This window comes from Saccopteryx bilineata, chromosome 3 (assembly GCF_036850765.1).
Source record: "Saccopteryx bilineata isolate mSacBil1 chromosome 3, mSacBil1_pri_phased_curated, whole genome shotgun sequence".
Classification (NCBI taxonomy): Eukaryota; Metazoa; Chordata; class Mammalia; order Chiroptera; family Emballonuridae; genus Saccopteryx; species Saccopteryx bilineata.
In genome coordinates, this window is record NC_089492.1 from 129,937,321 (window position 1) to 129,956,698 (window position 19,378).

The 19,378-nt window shown below is 45.2% G+C and overlaps 1 protein-coding gene across 4 annotated transcripts; it reads right to left on the reverse strand.

Annotated features, from left to right (window-relative positions):
* Positions 1 to 11,900: 11,900 nt before the first annotated feature.
* On the reverse strand, positions 11,901 to 19,027 carry NAT8 (N-acetyltransferase 8 (putative)). Of its 4 annotated transcripts, none has more exons than XM_066267404.1 (2): positions 18,929 to 19,027; positions 11,901 to 12,910 (listed from the first exon to the last, which is right to left on the reverse strand). In XM_066267404.1, exon 2 carries the CDS (start codon positions 12,841 to 12,843, stop codon positions 12,148 to 12,150), a length of 696 nt encoding a protein of 231 aa, XP_066123501.1. In that variant the 5' UTR covers positions 12,844 to 12,910; positions 18,929 to 19,027; the 3' UTR covers positions 11,901 to 12,147. The 4 variants fall into 4 exon arrangements, with proteins under 4 accessions (XP_066123501.1, XP_066123499.1, XP_066123500.1 ...); XM_066267402.1 differs by lacking the exon at positions 18,929 to 19,027 and adding an exon at positions 18,528 to 18,922; XM_066267403.1 differs by lacking the exon at positions 18,929 to 19,027 and adding an exon at positions 17,995 to 18,496.
* Between the last annotated feature and the right edge of the window lie 351 nt (positions 19,028 to 19,378).

Consider the following 19,378-nt stretch of genomic DNA (forward strand, 5'->3'; position numbering starts at 1 on the left):
TCTGGGGCAGAGTGATGAGTAAGATTATTAATGGTTTGGGAGCAATTCTTGTTCTACTGTGGGCTTGCCCACAGGGATGTTTGTTAAACAATATTATCTCTCTTTTTCTTTTTTAATTTTAATTTTTCTGAAGTGAGAAGCGGGGAAGCAGAGAGACAGACTGCCACACGCACCCAACTAGGATCCACCCAGCATGCCCACCAGGGGACGATGTCCATCTGGGGCATTGCTCCATTGTAACCGGAGCCATTCTAGCACCTGAGGCGGAGGCCATGGAGCCATCCTTAGTGCCTGGGCCAACTTTGCTCCAGTGGAGCCTTGACTGTGGGAGGGGAAGAGAGAGATAGGAAGGAGAGTGGGAGGGGTGGAGAAGCAGATGGGTGCCTCTCCTGTGTTCCCTGGCTGGAAATCGAACCCAGGACTTCCACACACAGGGCCAAAGCTTTACCACTGAGCCAACGATCCAGGACCTATATTATCTCTTAATTCTAGCCAAGAGTTAGTCCCTTGTATGTATTTTTATACTTTCTGAAAATAAAGAACTTCTTATTGACTCATCATTCAGCGAGCCACAAAGGGCCATTTCTTACCTGTCTGGAGATGTACAAGGGGATTTGTAGCGTCTCCCCTGAAGTGCACAGGGAGCCTCAGTCTAAAAGGATCAATCAAAGGAAATGGCTGTGAGGATGAATCATAGCCCTTTTTCCTTTTTTAATTCTTTAAAAAAAATTTCTATTGATTTGAGAGAGAAAATGAGGAAGAGAGGGGCACGAGCGGAGGGAGGGAGAGAAAGAAGCATCAACTCCTTGTTCCACTTAGTTGCCCTGACCAGGGATTGAACCTGTGACCTCCATGCACCAGGACGAGGCTTTATCCACTGAGTTATCCAGCAAGGGCAAAATATGGCATTTCTTTAGAAACAGCTCAACTTGACAAGAGCCCAATCATGGGCTTTGTGGAGAGGGAGACTGGTTAGGGTACCCACTGGGTATACCCAGAGACTCCAAGCAGACACAGGCATCTCAGATCTAGAGCTTCCCCTTAGTTTTATCCCAAATGCCCCAGGACTCACTTTGTAGGTCAGGAAGAAAGGCCAACAAAGGCCACTAGTCTGGCAAATTTTCCTCCACACACTGTCTTTGCAGGATTGAAGCCTCAGACCATTTATCATTTCACTGAAATGGCTCCATGCCAGCTTCTTGCATGTACATGCATGTTCTAAATCTGGTCCTCAGAAAACATTTGTGCATCCTCTCCCAGCAAACTCCGGGAATGCAGGCCAACCTCAAGGCCATAGCTGAGCAAGGCCCCACTCTTGCCCTATAGATTTCTCTGGTGTGAGTCCACTGAGCTTCTCCAGCTGCAGGGAATGCATATTGAACTGCCCAGGTGGTGAAGGGCTGCCAAGCTCTGGAAATCATGCGCCTGCATTGTAACTCTTTTCTGCACTGGCCCTAGTCCTACAGTAAGTAAAATTATCATAGATTAATATATGGTGCATTTTTCTGAAGGGAGGGCCTGAGAAAAAACAAAGGGGAAAGAGTGTGGTTTATACTCCTCCTAGACTTTCAAGGTGAAAGATGGTAGTCTATGGACTGGATTTGAGTTTGGTATTCTGGGTAGTATCCACAGTAGGGCTCCCAAATATAGCAAATAAGACACAGGACTCCCAAGTAAGTTTGAATTTTAGATGAACAAATTTTTAGTGTAGTCTGTCCTGTGCTATGTTTGAGACATACTATGTAGTAATACCCATTGTTTATGTGAAATTCAAATATATTGGGGCATCCTGTATTATATCTGGCAACCCCAGCCCATAGGTATTAGAGGGCAGTCTTTAATTGGTAGCCAGAAACAACAGGACACATGCAGGGGTAACAGCAGGATGAAACCTTTCCATTGCTGTGTGGGTTAGAAAAATACTGCCTGTGAAAGGAAGAAGGATTTCGAATCTGTGTCCAGTCATACAGGACACTTCTTTGGAAAGCCCAGTTTGAAGAGGATAAGTCTGTCGAAGGGCATTTAGGAGATGACTTCAGAGAGAACTGGAGGGCAGGAGAAGGTCAGCCTTCCACATCGACCTGTTGGCATGACAAAGCAAAAAGCATTTTCATAAAACCAGTATTTAATTCAATTGAAGATGCAAATAACATGGATAAAACTTCAATGAGATAAAAGTCTAAGAGCAGTCATTTACAATGAAAGGCAAAAATGAAATAAACACAGGAAGACAAATATTGTATGGTTGCATTTATATGAGGTATCTAGAGTAGAATATTCATGGAAACAAACAGAATAGCAGTTATTAGGAGCTGGGCAAGGTGATGCAGGGAGTTATTACTTGATGGGTACAGAGTTTCTGTTTGGGATTATGAAAATGTTCTGATGGATATTAGCAGTGGCTATACAACAATATGCATATACTAATGCCACTGAATTTTACACTTAAAAATGGTTCCGATACCGTTTTATGTATATTTTCCACAGTAAAGATAAATAAAAGATAATGAAAGGAACTATAACTTATGAAAAATAAAAATCATAAACATCAAAAGTAGTAGGATACCAAATATTCAGAAATTTGTTGCATTTTTACACACTAATAACTATTAGAAATAGAAACTAAGAAAACAATCCCATTTACAATTGTATCAGAAACAAAATGACTAGGAATAAATTTAATCAGGGAGTAAAAGACCTATATTCGAAAAATTATAAGACATTGAAGAAAGAAATTGAAGAAGATAAAAAGAACTAGAAGCATATATCATGCTCATGGATAGGAAGAATTAACATCGTTAAAGTGTCCATACTAGCCAGAGCAATTTACAGATTAAGTGCAATCCCTATCAAGTTACCAATGCTGTTTTTCACAGAACTAGAGCAAATAATATAAAAATTTGTATGAAACTACAAAAGACCTGGAATAGCCACAGCAATCTTGAGAAAGAACCACAAAGTGGCCTGAATTGCAGTGGTGCAGTGGATAAGGCATTGACCTGGAACACTGAGGTTGCCAGTTCAAAACCCTGGCCTTGCCCGGTCAAGGCACATACAGGAAGCAACTACTACAAGTTGATGCTTCCAGTTTCTTCACTCTCTTTCTATTTCTCTCACCTGACCAGGCGGAGGCGCAGTGGATAGGGTGTCGGACTGGGATGTGGAGGACCCAGGTTCAAGACCCCGAGGTCTCCAACTTGACTGTGGGCTCATCTAGTTTGAGCAAGGCTCACCAGCTTGAGCCCAGGGTCGCTTGCTCAAGCAAGTGGTCACTCAGTCTGCTGTAGCCCCCGCCCCCCATCAAGGCATGTATGAGAAATCAATCAATGAACAACTAAGGAACCGCAATGAAGAATTGATGTTTCTCATCTTTCTCACTTCCTGTCTGTCTGTCCCTGTCTGTCCCTCTCTCTGACTCTCCCAGTCTCTGCCACAAAAATAAATATTTTTTTTTATTTCTCTCCTCCCCTATCTCTAAAAAAGAAAAATAAAACAATAAAATCTATAAAAAACCCAAAACAAAACCTAACTGCATTTTAAAAAAAGAACAAAGTTGGAGGAATCATGCTGATATCAAACAATATTACAAGGCCATAGTAATCAAGACAGCATAGTAGTGGCATTAAAAAACAGAGATCAATGGAACAGACTAGAGCCCAGAAATATAACTATGCCTATATTGTCAAAACAATATTTGATAAAAGAGGCCGGAACATACAATGGGAAAAGACAGTCTTCAATAAATGGTGGTGTGAAATTGAACAGATACTTGCAAAAAAAAAAAAGTGGGGCCTGATCAGTGGTGGTGCAGTGGTTAGAGCATCGACCTGGAACACTGAGGTCCCAGGTTCAAAACCCCAAGGTCGCTGGCTTGAACACAGGCTCACCAGTTTGAGCACAGGGTCACTGACTTGAAGCCCAAGATTGCTGGCTTGAGCAGGGATCACTGGCTCGCTTGGAGCCCCCTCATATATGTTACTCATAAATGAACAACTAAAGTGACACAACTACATGTTGATGCTTCTCATGCCTCCCCCTTCCTGTTTGTCTTGTTAAAAAAGAAAAAGTGGGGGAATGGACACCTTCCTACACAATATACAAGAATAAAGTTAACATGAATTAAAGACTTAAATGTAAGACTAGAATCCATAATACCCCTAGAAAAAAACAGGCAGTAAAATCTCTGGCATTTCTCTTAGCAGTATTTTTTGATACATCTCCATGGGCAAGGATAACAAAAAATAAACTAATGGGACTACATCAAACTAAAAAGTTTTTTGTTCAGGAAAGGAATCCATGAGCAAAATGAAAAAACCAACAAAATGATGACAGCCTACTGGATGGCAAAAGATATTCACCAATGATATATCCCTTAAGTTAATATCCAAAACAACACAAAAAATACAAACAATCCAATTAAAAATAGAGGACCTGAAAAGACTTCTCCCAAGACATACAGATGGCCAATAGACATGAAAACATGCTCAATGTCACTAGTCATCAGAGATGCAAATTAAAACCACAGTGAGATGTCACTTCATCACTTCATATATGTCAGAACAGCTATCAAATCAAGTGTTGATGAGGATGTGGAGAAAGGGGAACCTTTGTGACTATTGGTGGGAATGCAAATTGGTGCAGCCACTGTAGGAAACTGTGGAGTTTCCTCAAAAAATAGAAAATGGAACTGCCTGAAGACCTAGAGATTCCACTTCTGGGTATATACCCATTTGAGGTAACTCAAAACTAATTCAAACATGCACCCTGATGTTCACTGCTGTGTTATTTATGATAGCCAAGATAGATGAATGGATAAAAAAGCAGTGGTACATATATGCAATGGCATACTACACAGCCATTAAAAAGAATGAAAACTGGCCCTGGCCAGTTAGCTCAGTGGTAGAGCGTTGGCCTGGCATGCAGGAGTCCCGGGTTCGATTCCTGGCCAGGGCACACAGGAGAAGCGCCCATCTGCTTCTCCACCCCTCCCCCTCTCCTTCCTCTCTGTCTCTCTCTTCCCCTCCCGCAGTCAAGGCTACATTGGAGCAAAGTTGGCCCAGGCGCTGAGGATGGCTCTGATTGCGGCAGAGCGATGCCCCAGATGGGCAGAGCATCACTTCCTGGTGGGCATGCCGAGTGGATCCCGGTTGGGCGCATGCGGGAGTCTGACTGCCTCCCCGTTTCCAACTTCAGAAAAATACAAAAAATATATAATAATAAAAAAAATAAAAAGAATGAAAACTTACCATTTGCGACAGCATGGATGGTCCTAGAGGGTATTGCTAAGTGAAATAAGTCAGAAAAAGACAAAATACTACATGATTTCATTAACAGAAAGAAACTCATAGATTTAAAGAACAAAATAATGCTGCCCTGGCTGCATGGAGCATCATCCTGGTGTACCCAGGTCACAGGTTCGATCCCTGATCAGGACATGTACAAGAAATAATGAGTGCACACTACGTAAATGGAACTAAGTGGAACAGCAAGTCGATGCTTTTTTCTCTCTCCCTTTCCTTCACTCTCCACTCTCTCAAATCAATGGGAAAAATTTTTTTTTGTTCTGGGGGGGGGTTGTTTTTTTGGGGTTTTTTTTTTTTTTTCAGAGACAGAAAGGGATAGATAGGGACAGACAGGAGCGGAGAGAGATAAGAAGCATCAATTATCAGTTTTTCATTGCGACACCTTAGTTCTTCATTAATTGCTTTCTCATATGTGCCTTGACCGTGGGCCTTCAGCGGACCGAGTAACCCCTTGCTCAAGCCAGCGACCTTGGGTCCAAGCTGGTGAGCTTTTGCTCAAACCAGATGAGCCCGTGCTCAAGCTGGCGACCTCGGGGTCTCAAACCTGGGTCTTCCGCATCTCAGTCCAATGCTTTATATCCACTGTGCCACTGACTGGTCAGGTAGGAAATTTTTTTTTAAGTTAAAAAATAATGCTTGCACGTTGGGAGGGGGTTTGGGAAAATGGGTGAAAAACGTGAAAAGATTAAGAAGTACAAACTGATAGTTTCAAAATAGTACTAAGGATGTCAAGTACAGCATAGGGAATATAATCAATATTGTAATAACTATGACAGGTGGGTACTTGAATTATCAGGGTATATATTTTGTAAATTATATAACCATCCACTATGCTGTACACCTAAACCTAATATAAAATACTTTCTCAGCTAAAAAATTATTTTTAAAGCATGATTTTTTAAATTTATTCATTTTAGAGAGGAGAGGGAGAGAGAGAGAGAGAGAAGAGAGACAGTGAGAGAGAAGGGGGGGGGGAGCTGGAAGCTTCAACTCCCATATGTACCTTGACCAGGCAAGCCCAGGGTTTCGAACCAGCAACCTCAGCATTTCCAGGTCAACGCTTTATCCACTGCACCACCACAGGTCAGGCAAGCATGATTTTTAAAATAATTTTTTTTTTTTTTTTTTTTTTTTACAGAGACAGAAAGTCAGATAGGGACAGACAGGAACGTTGAGAAATGAGAAGCATCAATCATTAGTTTTTCGTTGCAACACCTTAGTCGTTCACTGATTGCTTTCTTATATGTGCCTTGACTGTGGAGCTATAGCAGAGTGAGTGACCCCTTGCTCAAGCCAGCGACCCCTTGCTCAAGCCAGCGACCTTGGGTCCAAGCTGGTGAGCTTTGCTCAAAGCAGAGGAGCCTGCGCTCAAGCTGGCGACCTCGGGGTCTTGAACCTGGTCCTCCACATTCTATCTACTGCGCCACCGCCTGGTCAGGCTAAAATAAAATAATTTTTAAAATAAGCTTTAATTCTTTAAAAGGAAAAAAGAAGTAGCTGTTTAAAAATGTGACATGTGAGAGAAAATAAAGGTCATGCTGTAGAGTAGGGCAGTTGAGGGGAGGGCTGGCTTGTGTGACCTTTCCAGACAGGAGTGTGCTTGGCAGGCTGGTTTGTCCTGCTCACCCTCTGTCTCACCAGGCAGTTAAAGTTCAAAGACCTCCAGGTTGCCAACATCAGGGCACCAGCTACCTCTTTGTGCTTCCAAGGAGAAGCCACTCATGTCTTCAGTGGTTGCAGGAAAGGGAACCCCCATGAGGGAACCCAACAGACAACAGACCTCCTTCTCTTTCCCACCCACCTCTCTCCAAATGCCCTATGGTGAGAGCTCTGCTGGTGCCAGTCTTCTTACCTTGAGCCCCAGGCATCTGGTTATGCAGGGCTCCATTCCAGCACCGTGGCTGAGTGCTCTGCCTCCTGGTTCCTAGACCCACACGTCTTGGGGATTTCACTTTTCCCCATGGATGCTTCTCTACTTCATTGAGTGGCTGTTCCAAGCAGCAGATGTCCCTGTCCCTGGTTCACACTCCTGAGCTAAGATTCCTCAGTGGAAGACATGGGCTGCAGAGTTCTGCTATTCCCTATGGTCCTTTAACCCTGGCCTTAGGGGGTTTGGCTCACAGTGGCAGCGTGCCTGTTCAGTTTCCTCTAATGCTCAAAGTAAGTTTCTTACCATTTTGTCCAGTCAGCTACTAGTTTTAAAATCTGTCTGCCACCTGGTCACAAGTCTCTATTTCTTGTATAGTTGTTCCTAAAATAAATTTCTTATAATGGATTGATACTCAGCAAAATCTAAATTGTTATTCCAAGTGTGCAAATCTCAGCATTTCACATTGAATTTTTTTCAGAAGGTAACTGAGGTTTGTAGTATGTGCAAAAAAGTTACTTATGAACACCATCGCCTCACCATGGCATGATGACTCTTAATTAAAAATTAACTATGTACCTATTTTAGCTTAAATGTAGTTTTTTTTCTTGGATGTTTTAAAAAACATCTTGCATCAGCAGATGAATGAATGAACAAAGTATAGTATATACATACAACAGAATACTACAGAGCCTTCAAAAGTTAATGAAATTCTGACACATGCTACCACATGGATGAACCTTGAAAATATTATAAATGCAGTAAGCCAACACAAGAGGACAGTGTATGATTCTACTTAACTGAGGCACCTCAAACAGGCAAATTCTTAGAGACAGAAAGTGGAAGAACAGTGTTTGCCAGGGGCTGTGGAGAGGGTAGAAAGGAAAGTTACTGCTTAGTGGGGATGGACTATTTGCTTTGAGTGTTAAAAATTCTTTGATAGACAACACTGTAATGTAGTTAATGCTACTAAACTATACATTTAACAATTGCTAAAATGGTAAGTTTTATGTATATTTTAGCACAATAAAAAGTACAAGGAGCCCTGGCCAGTTGGCTCAGTGGTGGAGCGTCGGCCTGGCCTGCAGAAGTCCTGGGTTTGATTCCCGGCCAGGGCACACAGGAGAAGCGCCCATCTGCTTCTCCACCCCTCCCCCTCTCCTTCCTCTCTGTCTCTCTCTTCCCCTCCCGCAGCCTAGGCTCCATTGGAGCAAAGATGGCCCGGGCGCTGGGGATGGCTCCTTGGCCTCTGCCCCAGGCGCTAGAGTGGCTCTGGTCGCAACAGAGCGACGCCCCGGAGGGGCAGAGCGTCGCCCCCTGGTGGGCGTGCCGGGTGGATCCCGGTTGGGCGCATGCGGGAGTCTGACTGTCTCTCCCCGTTTCTAGCTTCAGAAAAATACAAAAAAAAAAAAAAAAAGTATAAGGAGAAAGAGCAGATGAGGCAGAAGAAGGACAGACAGGTAGGCTGAGTGGGCACAGGTGCAGCCCTGCCTGGTTGAACCCAGTCCTCACGTGGGTACCCATTAGTGTGCCAGGCAGAGGGCAGTGCGCAAGACGCTAAAAAAAGTCGTTTAACCTGTACTCTGCTACATAAAAAGAAATGTCTTTCAGATTTTTACCAAGTTCATAATAAAACCTCCTCCAAATTGAACAAATTACTTATTAACTACAGAAAGTTGAACTCCGGAGTCAGCATTCTAGGTTTTCTCTTTGCTAGGATCAAGTCACTGACCTCCAAAATGATTATGCAACATGCCCCCTCTCTTACTTACTGTGTTTCTAGTAACACAGTCTCCTACATCTGCCGAAAGGGGTCCCTGTACAATCAGAACTGTACGTGGCTGATCCCTGGGTCCCCTGCCTCAGTTTTGTTTGCGAACCACTGCCCGCAGCACTCCCACCAACACACACACACACCGAGCAACATCCTACCCAGAAGTGGGATTCAAGTAATTTAACAACCGGTTCTCTGCTTTAATGACCATTTTAAGTATAAAAAAAGATATACCAAAAGGTAGTTGTTATTTCATGTATTTAATACTTAAATAAGAACAATAAAAGGTACACAAAAACTAGATAAGAGTTTTAAAATATTAATAAAAATATTAAATAACACCTGACAAAAACCAATTAAACTGTTATTTAAGATATTTCCATATTGCTTCTTGATTGGTGTCCTCACTTGCAATTTTTTTCACCTATGGACGGAATGAACATTACTAGGGCACTTAGAATACACTATTGCCCAGATGAACGTTTAAAAAGAATGAGGAATGTATATTTGCAATTTCCACATTGGGCAGCTGCCCAGGTGCCCACTTTAGATGGAACCCTGGTTACAAGTGCCATTTTAACAACTGGTTCGCTGAACTCAACAAAAAATTAGGTATCAGTTCTGATGAACCGGTGCGAACTGGCTGAATCCACCACTGATCCTACCTCTGCCCACGTTCTGGGCCCATAGGTGCCGACTGACTTCCAGATTCCTTAGGGGCGGGGCTCTTGCCCCACAGCAGACACAGGCGTCCTCCGGGCCTCCCCTCTGCGGGCACCCCCTCTCACTTGGCTGCTAAAGGCAGCCTCAGCACCACAGCACCTCCAATAAAAACCTCCCCGCTTCTTTGTTCTCTTTAACCTTTTGTATGTTCTTTGGGATTTTAGAGCCATCTAAACTCTTCCATTCTTTAAAGTTGAATGTCACAAATTGTTTTAAAGTGTACAATCAAGTAGTACTTAGTACATTCACCATGTATAGCTGCCTGTTCAGACATTATCATTCCAACCCAATTATCCCTGCGACTCAGCTTGAGTGGAGGAGCTGAAAGAAAAGGATGGGTGGAGGAGGACCTTCCAGACAAAGGGAGCTTCTGTTTATTGAGTGACCTAGAGCAGATCAGTGTGGCTGGGCAGTGAGTGCAGGGACTGGAGCAGGTGAGAGACATGCTCATTCCTGGGTTTTTCAGGAGCAGCTCTGGCCCTTCTGGGAAACCCTCCCCAGTGAGAGGGTTTGGTGCCCTCTTGATGTCCTAACACATGCCCAGTCATTCCCCCATGCCCCATTTCTGACAAGGCTAATCTGCCCTTCCCCCACGTGGTCTCTCAGCCTCTCTGGCCTGGAAGCCCCTGACCAGCCTGTCTGTCTGGAATCAGTAAAGCCATTTAATTGTTACTTTAAAAACCTTTCCAAGCATCAGATTCACTGTGGACTCCCTCATCGGCAGCACCGGTGGTGCCCCTGTGGGCACTGCTCCTGTGGGGCCTCCTGACTGGGCCCAGGAGAGCTGATGGGAGCGAGTCCCTGCCTCCTCCGGTCCTCTCTGGGAAGGTGCACCCAAGGCCCACTGTTAAATATTGAAGCTGGAATACAACCTGGGGGCAGGCAACAGAAGTTTGGTTTAAAACCCCAGTTACCTGACCTGTGCTGGTGCAGTGGAATGCAGCTTTGACCTGGAATGCTGAGGTGGTTGGTTCGAAATTCTGGGTTGGTCTGGTCAAAGCACATACAGAAGCAAATTGATGCTTCCGGTATCTTCCCCCCTTTCTCTTTCTAAAATCAATAAATATCTTTAAAACAAAAATAAAACCCAGGAGTAAGGGCACAGCTAAACTAGTGGTTTGGACAGTCACATTTTCTGAGACTCACAGCAGGAGGTGTACCACGCAGACCTGGAGGAGGAGGGCTGGAACCTGAGGCCAGGGAGAAGAGACCTACATGAAGGGACACAGTTGAGGCCGTAGTTTGGGGCAAGAAAAACATGAATTTTGGTGCCACCGTATGTTAAAAGTCCCCATGTAGATGTAATGTGCTTGTTACAATACAAGGTGGCAGGATTGGGCCAGAATGTGACCTGGTTGACCCTTCAGAGAAAATAAGTTCTGAGTAGGGGACTGTTGGGTAAGAGGGAGGCCTAGATACCGCTGTTGTCACAACATCTACCTGAAAAGGCACCTAGATTTCCAGGGTCACCAGGGAACTCACGAGCTCCTGAAAATTAGTCTCTGGGTTGGGAGCACCTACTGAACAGCTCCAACCGCATGTGAAACACCCAGGCTGGTGGAGAGCTGGCTGAGAAGGGTACAGGCAGCGGCACTACCAGCAGGAGGCGCGAGCCCACACCCCACTGATCAAAGGCTCATGGGATGGAGTGGCCTGGCCTGGCCTCAAAATCAGGAGTCTCTGAGCATATGAGGACAGAGGTGGGGTCCTAGGTGTGGCTGACCTGGGAAACTTCTCAATCCCTTTTCCTCTTTTAAGATATGAATATCCCAGCCACCCTTCACACATGTTGGGGCCATGTGACAGGGTCTCAACGACTTCAAGGTCTAACCTAGAAGTCAACGTCCCACATTCTGTTGCCGGCTGCCATTTTCCCCTTCAGCAGAGCAACAGGGGCCAGAGTACTCTGGTGGCATCCCTGGCCCCAATCCTCCTCTCCTGGATCCATCCCACATTCCTTCCCAGCCCCTTGCCCTGGGACTCTGTGGCTCCTCTAACCAAGTGGTGGGTCCCTTTCTTCCTGCTGAGTCTGAGGTTAGCAGATATGAGACCTGCAGAGGATTCTTATTTCTGCTCTACTTTGGCTGATCTGCAACTACCTTGAAACCATTTCTGAACGAACTTGCTGGAACAACCCCATGACATGAGAACCAGCCACCCCATGATATGTGAACAAGCCCGAGACCAAAAGAGTTGCCCAGCTAAGCCCAATCTGCATTGCTGACCCACACGCTCATGAGCCAAGTAAATGTTTATTAATTATTCTTTTGTGATTGATTTTATGCAATACTCTTGAGTCACTGGAGAAATGCAAGAGTGGCAACCCAAAAAGATTAAATGAAGCAAAATCAAAACCATCCCCGTGGGGCTTCCATGTTAAGGAACAAAAGCTGTTACTCTGCTGTCACAATGAGATCTCAGGGTTAGCTTGTTACCGCTGCAGAGCCTATTTTGCCCTGACTAATCCACAAGAAAACAGGTCACAAAGCCCCTGTCAGCTGAGGTGCTTGGGCAGCGGGAAGCCAGTAGGTTAACTGAAATATAGAAATAGCGACTAGCCTGCCAGTTACGGAGAAGAAGTGCTGGCCGGTCTTCTGGAAGCCCATGTGCTGATAGAGAGCCAAGGCGGAGTGCTGCAGCATGCTGGTACTGAGGACAACTTCACTGTAGCCCTGGTCCCGTGCAAACTGGAGAAGGGTCCTGACCAGGGCTTTCGCTATCCCCTGGCCCCGGTGCTCCAAGGCCACGCTTAAGTGGAGCAGTTCCAACTGCTTCTTCTGCAGGGTAGGCTCCTCAACGGGCCGAGCTCCCACTGTACCCACCACCTGCCCCCCAGACTCAGCCACCCAGAAGCAGGAGCCGGGCTTGCTGCAGTAGGATTTGGTGATGTCAGACATGTCTGTCTGCAAACTGTAGGCCACATACTGGGTCCAGGGGTATTTGGCAAATAACCTCAGGGCAGCAAGGAGAGTGAGTCCGGCCACGAGGGCCAGGACCCAGGACCCAGAGACCAGGAAAATGGCCAGGGCCCCCCCAAGCAAAACCACAACTGTTTGCGGCAGCTTCAGGATGTGGCGGAAGGTTGTGGGGACGTGCTCGAACATGCCCTTGGAGAACAAGTCCAGGACCCTCTCGCGGTCACTCTCCTGGTACTTGCGGATGTGATAAGGAGCCATGGAAGACTTGTGTGTCTGGATCTCCAAGTCCACAGAGCTAGGTTCTCTGCACACCTTCCTGGCAGCCCTGAGGACGAGAAAGGAAGCCATGTGAAAACCCCCATCTCTCCCATCTCCCAGGAACCACAGAGACCCTGCTCAAGGGCTTGTCTTTCTGCTTCTGCCTAAAGGAAGTTGGCCACAGCCCCTGGGAGAAGGGGTAGGCTCAAGAAGACCTGCATTTGATCCTGGATCCATTCCTGTCTAGCTATGTGACCCTGGGCATGCCACTTAACCTCTCTGAGTCTCTGTTTCTTCATCTGGACAACAGGGTAAAATCAAAACCTGTCGCCTGAGATTGTTTTGAGAATTTGATAAAATCAACATACATAAAGTTCTGATACATGAAGGGCCCTCCCCTCTCCCCGTTTTTCCTGGCTGTACGCTCAGCTTCTTGGTACATTGGGGTGACACTGTACAGCAGCCAGAGCATGTGTCTCCCACCCTTGTCCCCTCTGCCAGGGTCCACACATTGCAAGGTCCTGGGTCCCCAGCACAGGTGTCAGTACAGGTTCTTCCCCCTTGATTGCGCACTCAGGCTGCTGTGGTGACATAGGAGCCAAACTCCGACACTGGCCCTGCCTCAGAGCGCGGTCCTCTCACCTGTGACCACAGTGCCTCCAATGTCCTGGGAAGCCTCAGCCTGGCCTTCTCCCTCATCCTGTCTTCTGTCCTGCATCCAACATTGTGAAGGGCCTGCCCTTCTGGGGCCAGGTCCTAGAGGCCACCTCATTAGCTGGTTCTGGACATTTGTTAATCATAAGCCCCAGTGTCAAGGAGCTGGGCCAGAATAGGGCAAGGAGTCTGTTCTCCATCCACCTCTGTGATTTACAGGAGTTTGTGTCAGTGTGTGTGTAGGGGGAGACGGGTTTAGCACGGTTATGAACAGACTATAAAGAAGGCACAGGGATTCTGTTGTCTCCGTAGTTTTGTGTTGGTGGGTAGATGTAGGGAAATGCTGGGAATTAGACTGTGGTCCTGAGACAAGTCTTTGGTGTGGACTTTGGAACACCAAGTCCTGCGGGGCCAGTCTCGGCAAACACTGATAAGATTGTTTAAAGGAAACAGCTGATCTCTATGGCCTTTTCCCTACATACCTGAAAAGTATTCGTTAATTACCCTTCTCTGCACCTGAACCCTGGCTCTGCTAATTTGCTTGATGAGCAGAGACCAATAAATATGATGAGGCTGCAGAGATCTGGGCTCTTAGTCCTAGAGGCTGGGAGTCCCCTCCACCCATCTTTTCTCTATGTTGTGTCTTGTTTTTTCTTAAGTCCTGTAGCGCCTTCCTCTCGTGCACCCCCATTGCTGAGCTGGTCACAGCAGGTAGAGAATGCGGGATCAAGACCCTTTTCCTGAGGTGACTCAGTGAACACTGGGGAGATGTGGAGCACAGTGATCATCTGGGTGACAGAGCACCCCCCCCCCCATTCCAGAGCACAGAAAGACAGCTTTTTGCTTTAATACTGACTTCGGATCACATCTATGTAGCCTACAAAACTGCATCCCTTCCCTCCCAGCAAGACAGGTGCTCTAATAACAGGCTGCTTCTGCTGGGGGAGCATTTGGGCTCTGGAGCTACCTGGTTAATGTTTCATCCTAACTTGGATGAAAACAACTTATTCTAAAAGTCTTGTAGAGCTTATGTTAACTTCTATCCCAGGAAATGGCATTACTTTTTCCTTCTTGTTAGAGCTGAGAACACCATCTATAGTTACAGCCTTAAATCCTTTAAAACCACTCTTCATAACATGCAAACTAATAAACACACAAGTCCAACATTGCCAATAGTCTGACATCTCGAAATGGCAAAAATGCTTAAAAGTTAAAAGGCATCACAAACATGGGCATGCTCATAGTTTGCTATTGGGAGTGCAAATGGCAACTTTCTGGTGTTAAAAGCCTTTAAGGAGTGCCTATCCTCTTCCCCAATAATTACATCGGGATGACATCCTAAAGAGAGAGAGACACGTACCAAGGTTTACTTACAAAAGGGAGGCAAAAATTTCAAAGCAACACAAATGTGTAAGAATAGAATTACATATGACTGTTCCACATGGAGAAGACGAATGCACTTGAGTGATGGCATGGGAGAAGGTGGCCCGATCAAGCCATCAGGAGCACAGCATCTGGGGTCTTGCAGATCTGGGATCAGCATTTTGAGCTCTGGGGGGTGCTTTAACACTACACTTCAGAGGAAGATGCCTTTATAATGGAAGGCTCTGGGGGTGCTACCTGAACCAAGTGATCACTTTGTATCACCAATGAGGGGCCAGCTGACATTACATGCCTCTTCATTACATGCAACAGAGAGGACACAAAATTGATGTACTAGTATTCCCAGAAATATTTGAACTGACTCAAATCATGAACAATTTCTAATTACGGAATTCTTGGAGACATTTAGAGTACTCTTTAAAATAAATATCAACCTAACTTTTTACAAAAAGGATTGCTCTAGGACCTAGACTTGAGACGAAGAGCCATGAGAAACACAACGTGGGGCGAGTGCATGAGCCTGCACCTTTCAAACAGTTTAGAAGAAACGTGTGCATGTGTGCATGTGTGCATGCGTACATGACCTGCAGACAGGTCCCTGTCACACTCCAAATGTAGCAAATATTAACTACTGGTGAATTCACATGAAAGACAGATGTTCATGGTAATATCTGTAAATGTTTTGTATGCTTGCAATTTTTTGAAGTGGAGTTGAGAGACCAAGTTTGTTTCTCGCTGGTAAACTCTCCTGGGTTTTAATGAGGAGTAAATGAGAAGGTGCATGCGAACTGCTCTGCACAGCGCACAGCAGAAACGTTAGCTATGTGCTTCTGCACAACATTACTTACGATGGGGAGAAAAATCAGTTTGTTTCCTTAGTATTTCTGCCTCTCCACTCTCTAGCAGGATCACACCTTTCCACCCATTTTGAAGCTGGCATGACTATGACTGACTTTGAACAGTGAAACATGAGATAAATTATATGTCAATTCCACATGGCAGCTTTGAGAGCCACCTTGTAATTCATGTTCCATTTAGCTACGCAGTGATCCAAGGAGCAAATGTAAAGGTGAAGCCTTGAGCAGACAGGGTCCCTAGTCACAGCAACGAGTCTTCCCACTGATTCCCACAGGCACTGGAGAGTGAGCAAGACAAACTTTTGTCACGTGAAGCCAGTGAGCATTGGGCCCGGAATTGCAGCCTAATCCACCCCAGCACTCCACTCACCACAGCCCTCGAGTCAGTCCTGCCCATCGTTTATTTGTCTACATAAAGTTTACTGGGAAACAGCTACACCCATTATTTACGTATCGCCTGTGGATGCTTCTGTACTACAACAGCAAAAGAGTAGATACAACACAGACCACACTGCCTGCAAAGCTGTAAATATTTACTATCTGGCCCTGCAAAGAAAGTTTTCCTGACCTCTGATCTAATCTACCTTGACTGACACAATCATAATACATAAAGTGAGGAAAACATCAAACCATTTATAAAACATGATTTTATAGTAGCAGTAAGACCTTGGGAAAGGTACTGTGTTATTTTAGTGGTTGTAGGTAAAATGGGCGTAATAACGGCATTTATCCTATAAAGTGTTATGAGAATGAATAACCAGGAGGCTTTGCAAGAGAGATGCTGGAGTATCCTGAAGTAAGGGCAGGGATATGAGCTGGTGCATAGAAAATCACTAAGGCAAAAACCTAGCACCTTCTAGACATCCAAGCAATGCTGGTAATTACTATCCAATTATATAAAACCAAAATTTTTTGAATGGGAACAGAAGAACAAAATAAATGCTATTAACAGTGATAATCTTTTAAAATATTAACAGGTAGCCAACACAATAAGTTAAAAATTAAAAAAATAAAAATAGAATATTAACAGGTAGGATTGAAGGTTTTTTCAATTTTATACCGTTCTGAGTTTCAAAATTTTCTATGATAAAAATACATATATTTTTTATAAGCAGAAAAGGAAAATAAATATTTTTATAAATGCTAAGAATATTTTTGTGCATGTGTGTGTGATAGGGACAGAGACAGACAGAGGGACAGACAGGTAGGAAAGGAGAAGTGAGAAGCATCAACTCTTCGTTGTGGCACCTTAGTTGTTCATTGATTGCTTTCTCATATGTGCCTTGACAGGGGGGCGGGGGCGCTACAGCAGAGCTAGTGACTGCTTGCTCAAGCCAGCAACCTTATACTCAAGCCAGAGACTTCAGGATTTTGAACCTGGTTCCTCCACATTCCAGTCTGCTCTATCCACTGTGCCACCTCCTGGTTAGGTTAAACGCTAAACTTTTTAATACTTATGTCATTTCATAAAATATCTTTTGTTGACATTCTACAAATGACAACATCCAATAATGTCCCAATACTTTCTTCTTGTGAAGATAGTTTACATATCTATAAAATTAAAACACAAATTATAACATGATAATTATTCATGTAGTACTACTAACTTATACAAACACATATAAGTGAAATTTATTATCATTCAATTACTGGGAAATGGTATGAAATTACAAATGTGATTAAAATAATGCACAGTAGATGGCAATTTGTCACTATGTTAAAAGTGTCCTTTAAATTTCAGTTATGACAGTAACTCTCTAAACACAGAAACCCAGTCTCTACCTGTTTTAAAAGCATGTCTAGACATTAACGTCATACTTCATTTATTTGTATTATATTACAAATGTACTATGCAAGCTTGATAGTTATCGACTTTCTTAATTAGCGAATGCTTTTGTCAACTAAGTTTTTAATATTTTGTATTTAATTACACTTTAATTATATTTTGCATAAAAAGCATCTTCCAAGTTGTTGGAAAATAATGTTCCAAGATAATGTTGAGTTGTACACTTCAAGCCTGTATGGTTTTGTGAGCTAATGTCACCCCCAATGAACTGAAAAATAAAAAAGGCAAAACACAACCACCTAAAGGGCTCAAGGATAGAGGCCACCGGGCCACCAGGAGAGACAGTAAAAGCCTGCGGGCAGGTGGAGACTGCAGGCAGCTCTGCTCAGGTATGTGTATCTTTTCCTTTCCTTTTCCTTCTTTTAGAGAGAGGGGGGGAGGAAGAGGGATAGATGAGACGCATCAACTCACAGGCACTTTTTGTTGTTCATTGATTGCTTCCCATACGGGCCTTGATGGGGGTGGAGGGTGTTCCTGCCAAGTTAGCGATTCCTTGATCAAGCCAGCGATCTTGGGTTCAAGCCAGAGACCGTGGGATCACGACCATGATCCCATGTTCAAACCTGCAAACCCGTCTTTCAAGCAGGTGACCCTGGGGTTTCAAACCTGGGACATCAGCGTCCCAGGTGGATGTTCTATCCACTGTGCCACCATAGGTCAGGCTCTTTTCCTCTCTTTTTATCTTCTTCTCTAAACATGTACAGGGCGGAATCTCCTATCTGTTCTCCTCCCCAGCCAAAAAACAAGAAACAACATGGAACACATGTTGCAATGAAGCCTTGAGAAAACTGGGTCCCTGAGTCACAGCAACGAGTCTTCCCACTGATTCACACCGGCACTGGAGAGCGAGCAAGACAAACTTTTGTCATGTGAACCCAGTAAGCATTAGGGACTGAAATTGCAGCCTAATCTACCCCGGAACTCCACAAATGGGATTCTATGACCTGGGCCTTCGTCCTCTTCTGCTGCCAAGCACACCTCTGCCTGACCCCGCTCTTCCGGCTGTGGCCGCCATGGGCTTCTCAGCTTCAAGTCACCGAACTTTCTCCCACACTCTGCTCTCTCGGGCAGGCAGTTGTCCTGACTCGATTCTTGCCTCCCTCCAACTCGCTGCTATGAGTCCATTTACCAGAGCGCCCAGGGCCCCGGGGGCGGTCCCTATTACACCGACTCCTTAGCCCCTATCACAACGTGACAGGAGCGTACAGTCCTAGGGGAGGCTTCCGTGCCGCCCTCCCAGGGCCTGGCCTCGGGAGGCGCTGGATAAACAAAAGCGGAGGGAACGCCAGGCGTCGTCCCTGACACCCGGTTACAGAAGCTCTATACTGCTCCTCCGCTCACCCACCTCCAGCACTCCTCCTTCCGGCCTGGCTCGGCTGCTCTAGCAGTAGCTGGTAGGAGTCACCTTTTTCCCCTCTCGCCAACCCAGATGACCTTCCCCTAGGAAACAAAGAACTGAACTTCCGGAAGCCCTTGTCCCGCAGTCCGCACCTACTTTCAGGATCACCGCGAAGGAAGGTTCCGGGCCTCAGTCCCACCGGCCCGTCTTCCGCGGATCCCTCTTTCCCTAGTGGAGGCCCGTTAGCGGGCGCGAAGGAGAACCGAGGTTCCCTCCGTCACTTCTGTCGAGCGGGGTTGAAAGAGTCGTGGATCGGAAGCTGAGGTCTGGGTGCGAGTGTCAGCCTTGCCCCTAACCCTTGTTGGGATCAGACGAGACTTCCTCACTTTATTCCTTAGCAAATATTGGCCAAGATTACCTCTACCCGTGTCTACGTTGAAATTCAAGAGTTCTTTT

Coding starts and splice junctions, on each gene's coding strand:
- NAT8 (XM_066267402.1), bottom strand. CDS start 18,598: ATGGCGGCCACAGCCGGAAGAGCGGGGTCAGGCAGAGGTGTGCTTGGC. Junction 12,911..18,527: donor AGAAGAGGACGAAGGCCCAG/GTCATAGAATCC, acceptor TCTCGTCCTCAG/GGCTGCCAGGAAGGTGTGCA.